General features: G+C 34.4%; 1 protein-coding gene across 4 annotated transcripts in view; it reads left to right on the top strand.

The window, feature by feature from the left end:
- The window catches only part of LOC107643076 (lysine-specific demethylase 5C), a 20023-nt gene continuing 2695 nt past the window's right edge, over positions 804-18131 (top strand). The window contains exons 1-33 of one of the 4 annotated variants that reach the window (XM_021123140.1): positions 804-927; positions 1024-2359; positions 3545-3602; positions 5150-5272; positions 5610-5667; positions 5760-5896; positions 6275-6436; positions 6539-6625; positions 7426-7599; positions 7897-8049; positions 8137-8322; positions 8442-8507; positions 8670-8765; positions 8895-8981; positions 9155-9271; positions 9356-9563; positions 9680-9744; positions 10567-10625; positions 10712-10843; positions 10972-11122; positions 11202-11537; positions 11817-11990; positions 12178-12239; positions 12619-12697; positions 13100-13249; positions 13326-13459; positions 13585-13702; positions 13791-13864; positions 14643-14796; positions 14940-15089; positions 15220-15315; positions 15396-15491; positions 15596-15786. In XM_021123140.1, coding sequence (XP_020978799.1) covers positions 1026-2359; positions 3545-3602; positions 5150-5272; positions 5610-5667; positions 5760-5896; positions 6275-6436; positions 6539-6625; positions 7426-7599; positions 7897-8049; positions 8137-8322; positions 8442-8507; positions 8670-8765; positions 8895-8981; positions 9155-9271; positions 9356-9563; positions 9680-9744; positions 10567-10625; positions 10712-10843; positions 10972-11122; positions 11202-11537; positions 11817-11990; positions 12178-12239; positions 12619-12697; positions 13100-13249; positions 13326-13459; positions 13585-13702; positions 13791-13864; positions 14643-14796; positions 14940-15089; positions 15220-15315; positions 15396-15491; positions 15596-15786 — 5267 coding nt within the window. In that variant the 5' untranslated portion in view covers positions 804-927; positions 1024-1025. Of the gene's footprint in view, positions 2360-3544; positions 3603-5149; positions 5273-5609; positions 5668-5759; positions 5897-6274; positions 6437-6538; positions 6626-7425; positions 7600-7896; positions 8050-8136; positions 8323-8441; positions 8508-8669; positions 8766-8894; positions 8982-9154; positions 9272-9355; positions 9564-9679; positions 9745-10566; positions 10626-10711; positions 10844-10971; positions 11123-11201; positions 11538-11816; positions 11991-12177; positions 12240-12618; positions 12698-13099; positions 13250-13325; positions 13460-13584; positions 13703-13790; positions 13865-13950; positions 13991-14642; positions 14797-14939; positions 15090-15219; positions 15316-15395; positions 15492-15595; positions 15787-18131 lie in introns of those variants that run through there. The other 3 variants (XM_021123141.1, XM_021123139.1, XM_021123142.1) reach the window with 3 other exon arrangements.

Raw genomic sequence — 18131 nt, 5'->3', positions numbered from 1 at the left:
ACTTAAGTTTAAACAAAAAATTTTGAGTTGTATAAATAGTAAAATTGATTATAATATAAATTATAATAATATGTAATATATAAACAGTGGTTTTTTTTATATGTAATATATAAAATTTTTTATAAAAAATAAAAGTAAAATTGATTATTAATAAAATGTATGAAAAATTATTTATTTTTAAATTATAAAAATGATAGTGAGTTAATTTAAATAGATAAAAAAATATGCTGATACACGCTAACTAATATCAACATTTGAAGAAAATACAAGTGTCTTGTATTTTCAATTTAAGAAAAAAATTTGTGGAAGTTTTCCATTACTTTTAATAAAAATTAAAAATTTTTTATTAAAATTTATATAAAAAATATGTATAAATAACAACGAAGATCTTATTTTTATAAAAAAAAAGTTAAAATAGTGTTATTAAAGAACATTCTTATTTAATAAACCTATTTAATCTAAAATTTTAAAATTTTATTGTATAAAAGTTTCTGTTAAAAATTTTTACTCAATTTTAAAAAATTTGGTTTGTCAACTTAAGTATTAGAAATAATAAAAAAAAATTTGTTTTTGAAAAGATAAAATACATTGTTCTTTTTGTTTGTTTGTTTGTTTTTTTTTTCCAGAAACGCATTGTTCTTAATAACGTGTTCAATAATTACTAATCAGGGTGATTTGGGTCTCTATGGATTAAACATATTGGGCCTGAGATAAACAGCCCAACCCTTTATTGAGTGTTATCTTTCCCACGAAGGTTTTCCATTGTCCCACGGCACATCAGCATTGCTCCATCCTCCTTTTTTATATAAAAAAATCAACAGACACTGCTCCTTTAAACAAAAGCACCAAAAGACTAGTCCCCACTTACACCATCCATAAACCATAAACCATAATTTATCCACTCTCATTGACTTCACTTCTCAGAAGGTAAGCGCCATAAACCTTAGCTCTTTACTCATTTTCATACTTTCTATATCTGAGTGTTGTGTTGTGCACTGCACATTCATGAATTGGTATGTATAGTGATGGGGAAGGGTAGACCTAGGGCTGTGGAGAAGGGTGTAGTTGGGGCGAGCAACACTGTTACCTGCTGCGAGTCCACCAGTGTACCCTCAGGTCCTGTGTATTACCCTACTGAGGATGAGTTCAAGGATCCTTTAGATTATATTTACAAGATTAGGCCTGAGGCTGAGCCTTATGGGATTTGTAGGATTGTTCCACCAAAGGGTTGGAACCCTCCTTTTGCTTTGGATCTGGATACTTTCACTTTTCCCACCAAGACACAGGCCATTCACAAGCTCCAGGCTCGCCCCGCCGCATCGGACTCCATGACTTTTGACTTGGAGTACTCTAGGTTCTTGCAGGACCAGTGTGGTAAGAAGTCTAGAAAGAGGGTTGTGTTTGAAGGGGAGGACTTGGACTTATGCAAGTTGTTCAATGCGGTTAAGCGCTTTGGCGGGTACGATAAGGTTGTTGATGCCAAGAAGTGGGGGGATGTTGCTAGGTTTTTGAGGCCGGCCGGGAAGATTACGGATTGTGCTAAGCATGTGTTGTGTCAATTGTACCGGGAGCATTTGTATGATTATGAGGAGTTTTATAATAAGATGAATCAAGGGACTGCTGTGAACTGTAAGAAAGGTGAGAGAGATGAGAGGAAGAGTGATCACAGAGTGCAATCCTCGACGTCCAAGAAGCATCCCCGGAGGGTTAGTGGTCTGAAAGTTAAGGATTGTAAAGTACATGTAGAAGAAGAACGTGATCAGATTTGTGAGCAGTGCAAGAGTGGTTTGCACGGTGAAGTCATGCTTTTGTGTGATAGGTGCGATAAGGGCTGGCATACTTATTGTCTTTCCCCGCCGTTGAAGCAAATTCCACAGGGAAATTGGTACTGTTTCAGCTGCTTGAATTCTGACAGGGACAGCTTTGGTTTTGTGCCTGGGAAGCATTACACATTGGAAGCCTTTAGGCGTATTGCTGATCGGTCAAGGAGGAGATGGTTTGGATCAGGGCCTGTTTCAAGGGTGCAGATGGAGAAAAAATTTTGGGAGATTGTCGAAGGATCAGTTGGTGAAGTTGAGGTTATGTATGGAAATGACTTGGATACATCTGTATATGGAAGTGGTTTCCCACGCGTTGCTGATCAGAAAATGCAATCCGTTGACGACAAGTTATGGCAAGAATACGCAACAATCCCATGGAATCTCAATAACTTGCCAAAGCTGAAAGGCTCAATGCTTAGATCTATTCAACACAATATCACTGGTGTTATGGTACCCTGGCTATATATTGGGATGTTGTTCTCATCTTTTTGCTGGCACTTCGAGGATCACTGCTTTTACTCAATGAATTATTTACACTGGTATGCTCTAATTTTATTCACTTGTGCTGTCCCCGTACAAATTATCTTGTTATTTATTGCACAAGTTATCTTGTTATTTATTTGTAATACATTAGTTATCAGCACCATCAATGGCCTGATTTTTGTTTTTTTTTTTGGATAATGTACCAACCTTACTGTAGTACTAGGTGATTTAGGGTCAGTTTGGATAGGTCCATAAGTAATTTTTTTTTTACTTTTAACTTATGAAAAGTTATAGCATGGTGCAAATTTCAAAACCAAATTGTAACTTTCTAAAAAGCTATTGAAGTGCTTATGAAGAAGTTAAAAAATGACTTCTCTCGTAATAAAAAGCTTTTTTTCACTCTTCTTTTAAAATAAGCACTTTTAGGACTAAAAATCCAAATACAAAATAACTTATTTATAAGCTACTTTTAATATAAATATTTATTGTTTATGCTCTTTTTTCAAAAGGAGCTTAATTAAGTTGTTTACCCAAACTGGGCCTTAGAGTTGAATTCCATAAGCTAATGTCTTCAATGAATACTAAAATAGTCATAGGAGCAAGATTTTATTATATTAGGGATGGCTTAAATGTGGAAAATTTTCACTAGTTCATTCAACTTATATATGTATTATGGAGATCCTGACATGCCTATGAAGTACCCTACATGTAAGAATACAAAGAAATCATGGGATTTAATTTTAACTTTCATTATTGGTTCCAATGCCCATTAAAAAGTCTTATGCTAAAGAGTGAAAGAAAGATAAGGGCAAACAAGGAACTACACATAGTGAGAATTAACAAATAGTGGGGTATGCACATTTGTAGCAAACTCTGCAGAGTAGGCATGTGGAGTGAGGTGGTAAGAACTATATAGGATGTGGGAGAGTGCTAAGTGGAGCATTCCGAAAGGTTGGAAATGGACCCGGAAGAGCTAGGTCTCTCGAACACCTAGCGGTTATCATACACTCTATTTTTTTTGCCCTTTCTTTCTGGGAATAATGTATACATGGAAGAGGGTAATATATTCTACAGTACTAGTATGGCTTTATGCCTAGAAGTCTACACATCTGGTTAGTATTGCAGCAATTCCTTAACATTTCGTTACTATTGCTGTAATTCCTTAACATTTTTAAACGTTTCTACCTGAAATCATGTATTTTTTCCTTACGAATCTGGTCCTGATTTCAATTTTGTTCTAGGGGAGAGCCAAAGTGCTGGTACAGTGTTCCTGGCAATCAAGCCAGTGCATTTGAGAAGGTATGTCTTGGGGTTCTTGAATTTCACTGTGTTATTACTTCTTCTACTCTTCTACTTCTATTGCTTTTTCCATCCTTTCACTTGTAGGATTGAAAGTTGCCAAAAAGAATTAACCAGTTTTATCTGATTCTATTATCTAGTAGAACCTAATTATTCACATTTGTGCGTATGGTAGCCATAGGTACAGGATTTATTTGCTTTACAGGAACTAGAGATGTAAGATAAGTAAAGATAGATGGACAATATTTTGAAAAGGGTTCCAGTCATTGAAAAATCAATTTATTTGTAATTTACAAGATAAAACAAAACCTAGCACAGAGGTGGAATACCAAGATAGCCATGACTTATTGGCCACATAGATCTGATAGTAATCAACATGCTAATTTAGTTATAGTAGGTGGGGTAGTTATGGCAGCTCTGCAGGTTGCTGGCCGCAGGGAATGATCCTGCATTACACTTATACTAAAGCTTAGCTCATACTCTTAGAGCTAAAAGTATTTTTTGGAGAAGCCATTCTTTCAGCTTCTATTAAAAAATTGAAAAGATTTTTTTAAATATTCTGTTCATTTAAGATAAAAAGTGACTTGGTTGCCCCAAAAAATGAAACAAATACACCCATAGCATAGAGGGATTCCTTCAATAATTTGATTGAAGTGATTTTTAGAATTTATTAGTTAAAATTTGAAATTTTGATTATGTAAATAAACAACTTTTATGAATTGATAACATCACTAAATTTAGATAGCCTTGCCTGTGAAGAATCTCTATCTATTGGTGTACTTTGGATTTTGAAATAGTTTAAGTATAGATATGATTTTTCGCCAGTATGGTGTTGCTTGATCTATATAGTCTATCTCATTTAGTGAGAAAAGGCTCAGATTTTTATAGTTAGTGTACTATGAATAAAGATAGACTTAGAATAAATTTTTGGTCTCTATAAAATACTCCTATTTTGATTTTGGTCCCTATATTTTTTTTTTGATCCAGTAATATTTAAAGTCTCTAGTTTATTTGTTGTCAATAGTTTGCTCTGTTTAAGTGCTGACGCTGCATTACAATAGGGACTAAAATAGAGACCACCTGTATTTTACTGGATTAAAATCAAAAGAAAAGTTTTATAGGGACCAAAACCAAAAAGAGTATTTTATAGGAACCAAAATCTTATTTAAGCCAATACAATATTTCATTTTCTAAATGTAAAAATATTTTACAATTCACATGTTTATAGAGATTTTTTAAAATTTTTTTTTTAAGATAAAGCATTTTGTTATCATTATTATAAATGTATATCAGGCATATGATGTGATTCAAATTTTGGTAATACTGTCTAAATATCACTTTATGTGCATTTATTAATTGCTTCTTTATTAGATCTTATGTATTATATCTCCTTTGTTTAACTCCAAAATAAAAATGCTTTTCTTCTTTTTTTTTGTTAAGGATTTATTTATTATTTTATTTATTTATTTTTTAAATGGAAGAGTCCACCTATGTGAGTGTTCAAATACTTATTTATAATGACAGTAAAATGATCAACTTCATTGTAGGTGATGAGAAGTAGTCTTCCTGATCTTTTCGATGCGCAACCTGATCTACTTTTCCAGCTTGTTACTATGTTAAACCCATCTGTCTTGCAAGAAAATGGGGTTCCTGTCTACAGCGTACTTCAGGTTTCATATACCTTGCTCATTATTAGTGAACCTTCTTTTTTTTTGGCTTACTATTGTAAATGCATGATTGATTGTTTGCTTTTATTGAAATTGTGAAATCAGAAGAGAAATGTTTTATATTGTAAATAAGCACTCCACACTAAATGGACTTGAAAATCATGATTGGCGTAGTAGTTTTATTGAAGTTGCTACTACGAACATATTATAGATTCTTTGCGTCTACCTGCTTGCATGTTTTCTTAGAATGCCTAGAACAACTGTAGAGATTTTACTCTTCATTTTCTTGTTATATGTGTTTACCTTTTGACACTTTTCTTCCATTCTTTACATTCATCAGGAGCCTGGGAATTTTGTTATAACCTTCCCACGATCATATCATGGAGGTTTCAATCTTGGTATGTGGTTATATATTGTATCTATCAAAAACTACCAGCTTATTATTCAATCTAGTGCCTCTGAAGCTCGTATAATTTGTTTGTGTTCTCAGGTTTGAATTGTGCAGAGGCAGTAAATTTTGCTCCAGCTGACTGGCTACCTTTTGGTGCATTTGGTGCTGATCTCTATCAGCGGTATCACAAACCTGCTGTATTGTCGCATGAGGAGCTTCTTTGTGTAGTAGCCCAGGTTTGTAGATCTTCTGACTTTGTTGCATGCAATTAAGTTGCAATTTCCAGACAGCATTAAAAAGCTACGAAGTATTTGGCTTATTTCTTGTATTATTGCAATGACAAATGCCATATTTTTGAGGGGGGGAAAAGTTCTTGCATTCAAAATTTTCTGAAGTTTTTGTTTCCACCATTTTCTTCATAGAATTTTGAAACCATGAAAGGTAAAGAAAATAAAGTAGTTTCTGTAATTATAATGGAGAATTTCAACAACAAATAAAATCAGGGGGGGAACTTTGTAAATATTTGAGGCATGTTGTTTGTGGTTCAAATCTAGCAAACAAAAACCAGTCTTGACCAAAATATATCATTTGTTGGTTGATTTTCGTTGTTTCAGCATGGCGATGTTGACAGCAGAGTATCTTCATATTTGAAGAAGGAATTGTTGAGAATATCAGATAAAGAAAAGTCTTGGAGAGAGAAACTATGGAAAGATGGTATAATTAAATATTCTCGCATGACTCCTCGCAAATGTCCACAATATGTGGGAACTGAGGAGGTAAGGTAGTTGTTGTTGGTTTTGTTTTTAATCTATGTCAACATAAATTGATTATTCCTAATTTCTTTCTCTTCTGGTTGTATGCATTGGTGTCTTTTGTAGGATCCAACATGCATTATTTGCCAGCAATATCTCTATCTCTCTGCTGTTGTGTGCAGTTGCCGACCATCATCTTTTGTGTGCCTGGAGGTAAATAGATGTGCTTATGGTATTGCTAATGGGTTTGATTAGCATCTATCATTCATATGCAACATTGAATCAATGCAAAACTCAAAAATAAATCTGAACTCATCTCTATATGTATTTCCAATTTTTTCGGTTGAATCATTCAACTTTCTGTATCTTATTAATTTTGAAGGAAACTAATAGATATATAGACACGTCTAAAGATATCCACATGACTGCTTTGAGCTCTTTACAATATTCTGCCTTATATTCAGTGTGATCATAAAGATTTTGGTTCGATATGCATGTTGGTTCACATCTTACATATGATTGAAAATTGCTAATATATGTTCTGTTGTTTTGTTTGTATTCTTCTGAAATTTACGATAGTACTGATCCAGCAAGTGTAGTTGCATTATTCCATGACAAATCTGGGGATCAATTTGCTGCATTTGCAAAAGTCATTTTTCAGTTTATGTATTACACATCTGGCCTCTTAATATTGGTTTTTCTTTCACTTTATCCCTTATTTTTTTGTCTCTCTTGATTTCCAACTGAAGTTTGCAATGTCTTAATTCTTGGTGGTTATTTGTTCTTTCAAACCTCTTTTGTCCTGATCTTTTGAGGTTAAATTGGCTTTGTAAACACCCACCGAAGATATAATTCCCAATCATTGTATTTATCAAGTGGCTGTGAAACTTTAACCCATACTTATTATTATTTGTATTGTATATGCTCTAAATTTCCAGGATTTTACTAGTCTGGGTTTGTTAACTCACTGATGGTGACATTTCAATTGGCTGAATTCGGTTTTTATTGTGCAGCACTCGGAACACCTTTGTGAGTGTAAGACTGTGAAGCTGCGTCTTCTCTACCGTCATTCACTTGCAGAATTGTTTGACTTGGCCTTTTCCATGGAAGAATTTACTTCTGATGACAAGGCTGAATGTAGAAGTGTTAGAAGGCAATCTTCTTGTCAGGGTGCTTTGACCAAAAAGGTTATATATTTAGTTTTTTTGGTTCTTTTTCAATCTTGTTAAATTATAATCCAGTTTGCAAGAGTAAGATTTGGTTATGTTTCTGTAATCAAAAGATATGCTGTCTTTATACTTCCATACCTTTGACTTAGCTGTTCTCTTGAAAGTGGTATGTTGTTATCCTCCCTAACAACGACCACCTAGTTGATTGTCAACAAAGTTTTGCATTTCTTAAATAAAGTTAGACAACATGATGTTTGTATTGTTATTCATAAATAATATTTCTTGTTTTAAATCTGAGACCTCGAATGCATGTAGGTGAAAGGTATCTCCGTTAATTTAAATCAACTTGCTACAGAATGGCTTCTGCAATCTAGTACGATTCTTCAGAATCCATTTCTGAGCAATGCATTTGTTACTACACTAAGGAAAGCTGAACAGTTTCTTTGGGCTGGTTCTGAGATGGACTCTGTGAGTTCTCGTTGTTGTTGTTGATGTATTACTTCAAACTTATTATGCACTGTACACAACTAAGTCCAGCTTTATTTTGGGATATAGGTTCGAGATATGGTGAAGACCTTGATTGAAGCTCAGAAGTGGGCAGAAGGGATAAGAGATTGCATAACAAAAATTGAGTTTTGGTATCAAGACTCAACTGTAAAGAAAGTTCATTTAGAATTCATTGATGAGTTATTGAGATTTAATCCTCCACCTTGCAATGAGCCTAATTATCATAAATTGAAGGTGCCTTTTCACTTGAATAAGCTGGATCGTGTCTTTTGGCTGAGAAGCTCTATAGTGTTTTTGGTGGTTGTAACTTTCTGCAAATTGGATTTGTACAATAAAAACTTTTGTTCTTGCAGGAATACGCTGAAGAAGCGAGGTTATTAGTTCAGGATATTGATACTGCTTTATCGAGGTGTTCAAAGGTACTTTGTCCTAGAATCTAGACTATTCATATGCCTTCATTACTTCATATTGACAATAAATGTATCTCCTTAAAGCTCATGTTTTTGCTAGTTGTAATAACATATTATGACATTAATTTTTCTTTCCACTCCATTCAATTTGATTAATATTATTCATTCCAGATGTCTGAGTTGGAACTTTTATACTCCAGAGCTTGTGGCTTGCCCATCTACATGAAAGAGAGTAAGAAATTAGAAGGGAGGATTTCTTTGATTAAGGTAGGCATTGCCACCAGATAGTTTGACACATATTTCTTTTCTTTTCCCATGTTTAATCTCCTGTTCATTACTTTACTGATAAGTTTGTTTGGACACTAATATTATTTTTGTTTGTTTGAGGCTTGACAGACATGGCTGGACAGTGTTAGAAAGTGTATCTCTGCGAGACATCCTACTGTCTTAGAGTTTAACATTCTTTACAAGTTAAAATCAGAGGTAATAAAAACCTTTCACTGGTTTTGTTAAATTTGTTTATCGTTCTATGGCCCATCCAAAAAAAAAAAAAAAAGAAAAAAAAAAAGATGGAAGGTAACTTAATAAGTCAAGGAAAAGTAATATGATGTTAACTTTGAGCTTATATCATATTAAGAAATTCATGGTTTCAATAGATCTTGGATCTTCAAGTTCATCTTCCAGAGATAGAGGTGTTTGAGAATATGCTAAATCGAGCTGAATCTTGTAGCATCCAATGTCGTGAGATGTTAGAAGGTCCTATGAATCTACAGGTCTGCCTATTGCTTCTTTTTCACATCTTTTAATTGTATGTGATGATTCAAAGGCATAATTTTATTAACTAATGAGGTCTGCAGAATGTTAGTTTGCTGCTTAAGGAATGGGACAATTTTGCAGTTGCTGTACCAGAGTTGCAGCTTCTAAGACAATACCATTCAGATACTGTGTTGTGGGTTGCCCATGTTAATGATCTTTTAAGGAGAGCTCATGTGCAGGGTGATCAACATAATACAGTTAATGAATTGATGCACATTTTTGAAGAAGGTTCATCTTTAAAAATTCAAGGTATTGTGGATTATTTCAGATCTATGATCAATTAGATTTTTGAAGGCCCGTGCATTTGGTATTTTTTCTTTTATTGTTAATTTACAGTAACTGAAGGTTCAGTTTATATTTTGCAGTTGATGAGTTGCCATTAGTTGAGATGGAGCTAAAGAAAGCTAGTTGCCGGGAGAATGCTTTGAAGGTTAGCGTTCTATGGCCCATCCAAAAAAAAAAGAAAAAGAAAAAGATGGAAGGTAACTTAATAAGTCGAGGAAAAGTAATATGATGTTAACTTTGAGCTTATATCATATTAAGAAATTCATGGTTTCAATAGATCTTGGATCTTCAAGTTCATCTTCCAGAGATAGAGGTGTTTGAGAATATGCTAAATCGAGCTGAATCTTGTAGCATCCAATGTCGTGAGATGTTAGAAGGTCCTATGAATCTACAGGTCTGCCTATTGCTTCTTTTTCACATCTTTTAATTGTTTGTGATGATTCAAAGGCATAATTTTATTAACTAATGAGGTCTGCAGAATGTTAGTTTGCTGCTTAAGGAATGGGACAATTTTGCAGTTGCTGTACCAGAGTTGCAGCTTCTAAGACAATACCATTCAGATACTGTGTTGTGGGTTGCCCATGTTAATGATCTTTTAAGGAGAGCTCATGTGCAGGGTGATCAACATAATACAGTTAATGAATTGATGCACATTTTTGAAGAAGGTTCATCTTTAAAAATTCAAGGTATTGTGGATTATTTCAGATCTATGATCAATTAGATTTTTGAAGGCCCGTGCATTTGGTATTTTTTCTTTTATTGTTAATTTACAGTAACTGAAGGTTCAGTTTATATTTTGCAGTTGATGAGTTGCCATTAGTTGAGATGGAGCTAAAGAAAGCTAGTTGCCGGGAGAATGCTTTGAAGGTTAGTCATCATTTTACCAAGCTCACCAATTTTGGTATTATATGCTCAATAAATTCTTACAATATTGAGAAATGATAGAAATTATATCAAATTGGTACAGGCTCATGATTCTAGAATGCCTTTGGAATTCATTCAGCAACTGCTAGAGGAAGCTAAAATGTAACATTTTACTTCCTTTCTTCATTTGAACTGACATGTCATTTGGCTTTAGTTTTATTCAACTAATATTGTTATTGATTCTTCAGGCTACACATTGAGGAAGAGAAACTATTCGTTGATTTATCTTGTGTCCTTGCTCTTGCCATACCTTGGGAGGAAAGGGCTAGAGAGATTCTTTCACATGAGAATCCTATTTCTGACTTTGAGGACATGATCAGGTTCAACAATGTCTGAGTTGTTGTTTTTTGATGTTTTTTTTGTTTTGTTTTCTCGGTGTTTACTGAACTCAGCTCAGCAAGCTAATTTTGGCTCCTGGGAATATTTTTGTTTCGTTGCTTGTTTGTAGGGATTCAGAAAACATATTTGCTATTCTTCCTTCACTTAATGATGTTAAAGACGCATTTTCTGAAGCTAATTTATGGTTAAGGAATTCAAAGCCATATTTAGTCTCTTCTCCGTGTGCTTCAAGTTCTTTGCTGAAAGTTGAGGACTTGCAGGTTCATATTTTGTCCATCCTTTGTTATCTTCCCAAAAATATTATGATCATAATATGACAGTTTAATTCTGCACTACTAGATGTTGGTTTCTGAATCGAAGCTTCTTAAAGTATCTTTGGGAGAAAGAAGGATGCTGGAACTTGTTTTGAAGAACTGCAAACTTTGGGAATGTGAAGCATCTTCTCTACTGGATGATTGTCGGTGCCTTTTCGAATTGGATAACTGTGTTGATGGAGTAAGCAGTGATTTAATGTTTAGGGTGGAAGATTTGATTGCAAGAATCCAATCTGCTATAGCATCTGGTGTTTCACTTGGTTTTGACTTCATAGAGATTTCAAAACTTCAAGCATCTTGTTCTACACTACAATGGTGCAAAAGAGCCCTTTGTTTCAGTGATTGTCCGTCATCGTTAGAGGTTACTATTTTTGCTTTAGTCAAATATGCTTCTAAGCTTGTATTTGTAGTGTACCCAAGTTGTCTTTCCGTGACTTCTGTTGGTTTTAATGTATGCTTTGCTGCTGTTTCCACCCTCTCAATATTTGATTGCGCTGCCTTTTTAAATCTTGTTTGTGAGGATCCAAGAGGATTCCTTGTTCTTTCCGGTCTTTGTATCTCTTCTATCTCGATGAATTTCTTCTTATATAAGGAATAAAAACACTTATTTGTGCGACATGCTTGCTGATTGTTAATGTAGGATGTTTTGGAGGTTGCGGAAGGTCTTTCTCATTCCTCTGTTTCTGGTGCGCTGTTGAAAGTTCTGGTTGATGGAGTTGAATGGCTTAGGAGAGCGTTGGAGGAAATATCTCGACCTTGTAATTCTAGAAGATGCCATTTGACTGAGGTTCAAGATACTCTTAATGATTATAAGGTACTATATTATGCAATTTTCTGAAGTTACAATCTCATGTCTTATCTATCCATCTGTTAACAAGAAACAACAACAGCATAATGATAAATGAACGACTTTTTCACTATGTTGGGTGCATAATGATAAATGAATGACTTTTCCTCTTACATCTACCACTTTTTCTTTTTTTTTTTTCCCCCACTTACAGAATGTTAATATGACCTTTGGAGCAGTATATGGTCAACTTGAAGAAGCCATTAGAAAACATATGTAAGTCTTTTCTATTAAAAATGGAAAAAAAATGCTTATTTTGTTGGTTGTAGTATTAAGATTGTATTTATGATATTTAATTTTGTTTTTAGTATTTTCAATGGCAATCCATCCTTCTTTGGGTGTTCTTTATATATTGGCCTTTTCTATTCTTGTGAAGTCTTTGTTAAGTGATTTAGATTTCTGGCATGCAAATTTGGAGCCAAAGGTTTTTTATCTCATTATTGAAGCCATTCTCAAATTGAGTCCATGCCTTCTGACATTGCTCTCTGAACCCTTGTTTTTACTAGACTAAATTATGTTGGTCAAGAATATATTACTAGTTTATATCACTATTGACTGATTGCCTACGCAATTGTTTTTTCATTTTTTACTTTAGGTTATGGCAAGAACAAGTGCACCAATTTTTTGGCCTGAATTCTAGGGATCGATCTTGGTCATTGATGTTGCAGCTGAAGGTATAGTTTTTCGATGTATCAATAGGTGACCTTATGCATACAATTGATGAGTATATTTTGAGCTGCATTCATAGTTGTAATCTTCTTTTACCGGTGGCTAAGCTACAACTAGCCGCTACCACCAAAAAAAGAAAATAAAATAAAAAATTACTATGGGTGAAAGACTGGTGGTTAATTGCTTTCTCTCCTTAGAGATTTTCTTCTAGTGCTGAGCTTCTTGATAGCATGCCGGTTTTAAAAGGTGAAAGTTATAGTATAAAAGTGAAAGCTATGGTTAAAAAGTGGAAGCTTTCACAACTTTCATCAAGGCTTTACCAGTCATGATGTATTTTAGTAGGACTTAAATATCATATCATTGGTTTAATTGAGAAGAGTCATCAAATATGATTTAATTGCATTCAGGAGCTTGGAGATACTGTTGCTTTCAGTTGCTCAGAGCTGGATATGATTTTATCTGAAGTTGAGAAGGTGGAAAATTGGAAGAAACGATGCTTAGACAAAATAGGATCTTCTGTCCAAACTGACAATTTGCTGTTTAATGTGCTGAAGAAGGTATGGATTTTAAAATATATTTCTGCGTCTCATTTGTATATTCTACATACTTAGGGTCTTGCCTGATATTTTTCAGATAAAACAGACTCTAGAGAGATCATTGTTCATATATGGTGATGTTAAAGAAAGGAAGGATCAAAACCTCTGCATTTGCTGTCTTTTGCATTCTGAGTGTCAGGAATTTCTTACTTGTTCGACTTGTATGGACTGGTAAAGTACTTATTGCCTTGTTTCAAATAATGGAATTTTATTTCTAACTTTTTGCGTTTATTTTGTTACTATGAATTTACATTTGATATATTTTCTCTATCTATCGTTATCTTCCTTCTGGACAGCTATCATTTGCAGTGCATTGGACTAACAGCAAAGGACACCTGCATTGAAAACTACAAATGCCCTTACTGTGCAATTTTGATTGGTGAATCTCATTATCCAAGTGGAGGTGGCCTCCTGGTATAGTCAAATCATTTTTAGCCATACCAAACTAGTCATAATTTCACAAAAGCTCACATATTCATTCTATTTCTTTTGCTTGGTGCAGAGGTTTGGTAAGAAGCGTATTGAATTGAAAATTCTCACTGCTCTTCTGTCGGAAGCTGAACATTTCTGTTTGAGGTATTGTGATCCACATCAAATCTTTATTTTCATCGTATGCAACGACCATTATTGATTCAGTAAGATTTATCATGTTACTCAAACAGGAACACATGGATTTCCAAGAGATGATGTTACGCATGATAAAAGCCATGTAAATTTCATACTAAACTAATAAATCATTTGATACCAAAATAATAAAATAAAATGGAGCCATTGTATTCTTTTAATTATTATTATTATTATTATTATTATTATTATTATTATTATTATTTTGATAAAAGGAGATTTCATTAAGATGAGGAGAAGGATAATACATTCTTGGGATAAGAGTTTCCTTATACAAAAACAAAGCAGAAGAAGGATATATCTATTAAGCGTAGCTTTTCAAGTAGAAAAGAATAATTGTATTTAATTACCATGTAGATATTGTATATTGAATTAATAGAATTTTCAGGTAGAAAAGAATAATTGTCTAAGTTTAGGGGAAAAAGGTTGGAGCTGCGGCCATGATTTATGTTTTGTCTTACAGTAACAATTTCTTTGTGATGCATCTCCTAGTTTGCTTGTCAAGTCACTTGAGCCACTCCGGCTCTCTGAATACATATAAAGTTTTAAACCAAACAAAATGCTCTTGCCTTTTATTTTCTCCATGTCGAAAATCATAACATTGCAAAACATGCCTTAGATACATTTATTTCGTAAAGCTATCTTCTACACTTCATATTGATAGTTGCAGATGATGTTTTAATTCTCTATACCATTTCACCCAACAGTTACTTTGGGTAACAAAATTTAGTCTATGCAGGATTGATGAAATGGAAGTTCTGAATGAACTTGTTGAGAAAGCCCTTCTGTGCAAATCTTTCTTGAGAGAAATACTGAACTTTGCATCAACTGTTGTTGATGAAGATATAAGCATTGTCTCTGAAAAATTGATGAAAGCTATAAAGGTATGTTATCCATCTATTTTTAAGAGCCTGTTACTAGTTTTAATTCATATTATGTTTCACTGTGGAATATGATTATTTCATCTCACTTGGCCGGACACCGGTCACAATTTGGTTCATTTTGCTTACTGAAGTTTTATATATAGGCTAGCGATGTGGCTGGTGTCTATGATGAACATGATAATTCTGACCTTGAGTTGGCTTTAGCAAAAAACTTGTGGAAAATTCAAGTCAATAGATTGCTAAATGGTGTATGCAAGCCCACAATCCGGCAGATTCAGAAGCATATGAATGAGGTACTTGCTGTTGGTTAGGTTGATGTGGTAGCCTTATTTATTTCAAGTACTTGTTTCACTTTTCTGTTTTATAAAATTTCTTTTGAATTAAAGCAACTTTGAGGCTACTAAATTTCGAAGAACATGGCAGGGAGTGGATATGGAAATATCAGCTGAAGATCACTATATGCTTAAACTTACAAGTGTGAAATGCTTGGGTTTGCAGTGGGCAGAACTAGCAAAAAAGGTGGTGATCTTTTTCCCCTTGTTATTGTGTCCCTGTACCTCCTTTTGATTCAGGTTCTTAATACGTATCACCATGGGCAGGTGGCAAACGATTCTGGGGCACTCAGCCTAGATAAAGTTTTGGAAGTAATAGTAGAAGGTGAAAACTTGCCTGTTGATGTTGATGAGGAACTCAAGGTAAGCACTTTTCATGGTTATTAAAATCTGGAGATTGTCATTTATATTTATTTTAATATAACTTGTGGGGATGTTGTTAATGAAGAGGTGGTTTTTGTTGGCAGATGTTGAGGTTTCGATGCATGCTTTACTGTATATGTCGAAAGCCTTATGATAAGAAAGGGATGATAGCATGCAAACAATGCAATGAATGGTACCATTTTGATTGCATGAAATTACCATGCACGCAGCAGCTCTACATTTGTCCTGCATGCAACCCCTGTGCAGAAGAACCATTGCCTACAAACCATGAGAGGTCACATTTTTTCTTATGAAATTCGGTTTGTTCAACCGTAGCTTTTATTGAAAGTATTAGAATTAAAATTGAGTGGACCTAATTAAACTCCAAAAGGTAGTTCATGGGGTGAGGGCCTCGCATTTATAAACTATCTAGGGATCTTATCTTTGCGAGTCCAGAGATGTGAGACTTATAATACATCCCCTTCAACATCATTGGATCGGATAGGTTCTCAAATCATATTAGAATTGAGATTAAATGGACCTAATTCATGGTATTAGAGCTCTAGATCCGAAAGGTCAAGAGTTCGATCCTTGGTGTCACCAAAAATTCAATCCCAAAAGCTAGCGCTTTGGATGAGAGATGTCTCGCACTTATAAGTAGGGGTGTCCGCGGATCGGATCGGATCGGATATGGCCAAAATTTCGATCCGATCCGCACTAAAATTATCGGATCGGATCGGATCCAATATCCGCAGTTTTTAAGGTTGGATCCGATCCGCACATTTGCGGATCGGATCGGATCGGATATCGGATATATCCACAAAACACAAAAATATTTTTAAAAGCTTATTTTTATTAAAAAAAATCAATAAAATTTATTTTTTTTATTCTTTTAAATATGTTTACTCTTAAAATAATATTAAACATACTTTTCTTGAATAATAAATTAAAATAATTTAACATATATGATAATTATTAGTTAAAATAAAACATAAAAAAAATATTTTACTTATTTATTTCTTTATTTTTGCGGATACGCGGATATGCGGATACCAACACAAAATCCGCAATCCGATCCGATTAGTGTGCGGATCCGATCCGATCCGATCCGAAAGTCTTGCGGATCGGATCCATATCCGCAATTTCGGATCGGATTTGGATAAATACCGCGGATATGCGGATCCGATCCGATCCATGAACACCCCTAAGCTTATTATTAGCATAGGCAAACATACTTGAACAAGAAGTGAGAGTTTGGCAACAGCAAGTTCATCGATAAACGATTCCAATGATGACACATATCCTGAAGAGAAGGCGTCTAGTGTAGTAAATTTAATAAAACTTTATTAGCATAAAATTATACTGAAGTCTATACCAAGTAGATTGTCATTGTACATGATGTATCGATGTATCAAGATAAAAAATTGATATTACTTAGAAAATTGAAAGGAATTACCATCTAGTGTGTAGTCAAATTCATATCTTAGTTGAGGCTTATCAGAGAACCCAAATCCTAAAAGAGGAGACTAAACGGAATGAATTTGATAGCACAGCAATGATTGTTTGTGAAATCAGTAGAATTTTCAAAATGTTATGAACTTATATAGTTGAAAATAGTAGAAAGAAAAAAGTAGATTGATGATTGTACACTTTCCTAAAGTTCAAATTTCATTTCTAGTTTTATCATCTACGTATTTCACTGAAATGATTACCAGGTTAATATATAAAGGTGTTTTACCGATTATAAACATATCAATTCTGTGTAGATGTTTTTTTAAAATTCAAAAAGCTCGTTTAATTGAGATATTGTTATAGTATCCTAAGAATATTTGTTAATTACTTACTGTGTTAGGGCCAGTATAATTCGTATTTAATTTTGTGTATTGACGTTACAGTTGCCAGATCATAGTGGCATAGGCGAAGAGGAGATTCCAGTCGTAGGAATGAATTTTGGTTCGTTGCCTCTCGTACAGAAATTTTATGCAAATTATACAAAGAAAGTTGGGTTCGTTACTAAAATCAGGAACATGAATTTCGACATGACGCGGAAGGAGTCAAAGATACCGGTTAATTAATCTATCTACTGCACGCGAGAAGGTTATCGAGAGTCTAGGGTGAACGCAGCAACTCGAGCAAACAGGATTACAACCACGAGATGTAGAGCAAGGATGTATGTTGTGCTGGACAAGGAGAATGAATGTTGGGTTGTGTCTAGATTAGAACTGAGGCATTCTCACCCCTGTTCGTCTAAGAAAGCTGTCCACTATCATGAATACCGAGAGCTGACCATGCATGCTAAGTGTGTCATTACGGATAACGACGAGGCTGGAATAAGGCCCAACAAGACGTATCTAGCACTGGCAAACGAGGTTGGTGAGTCCGCAAACCTGGGTTTTTCTGAAAAGGATGTCAGAAATTACATCACACGCAATCTCCGATGCTCCGATGACAATGAGGACTTCCAGGGGATGATGAATTATTTCGTTCGAATGAAGGAGATCAATCCCAACTTCTTTTATGCAATAGATGTTGACGATGCTAATAAATTTAGAAGCGCACTTTGGGTAGATGCTAGGTGCAGGGCTTCTTATGAATACTACGGAGATGTGGTGTCGTTTGACACCACATACAGAAGAAACA

The sequence above is a fragment of the Arachis ipaensis genome, chromosome B05, assembly GCF_000816755.2.
Source record: "Arachis ipaensis cultivar K30076 chromosome B05, Araip1.1, whole genome shotgun sequence".
In the NCBI taxonomy this organism is placed as follows: Eukaryota; Viridiplantae; Streptophyta; class Magnoliopsida; order Fabales; family Fabaceae; genus Arachis; species Arachis ipaensis.
The sequence above is the reverse complement of the archived record's forward strand: the minus strand, read 5'-3'. Positions and strand labels throughout refer to the sequence as shown.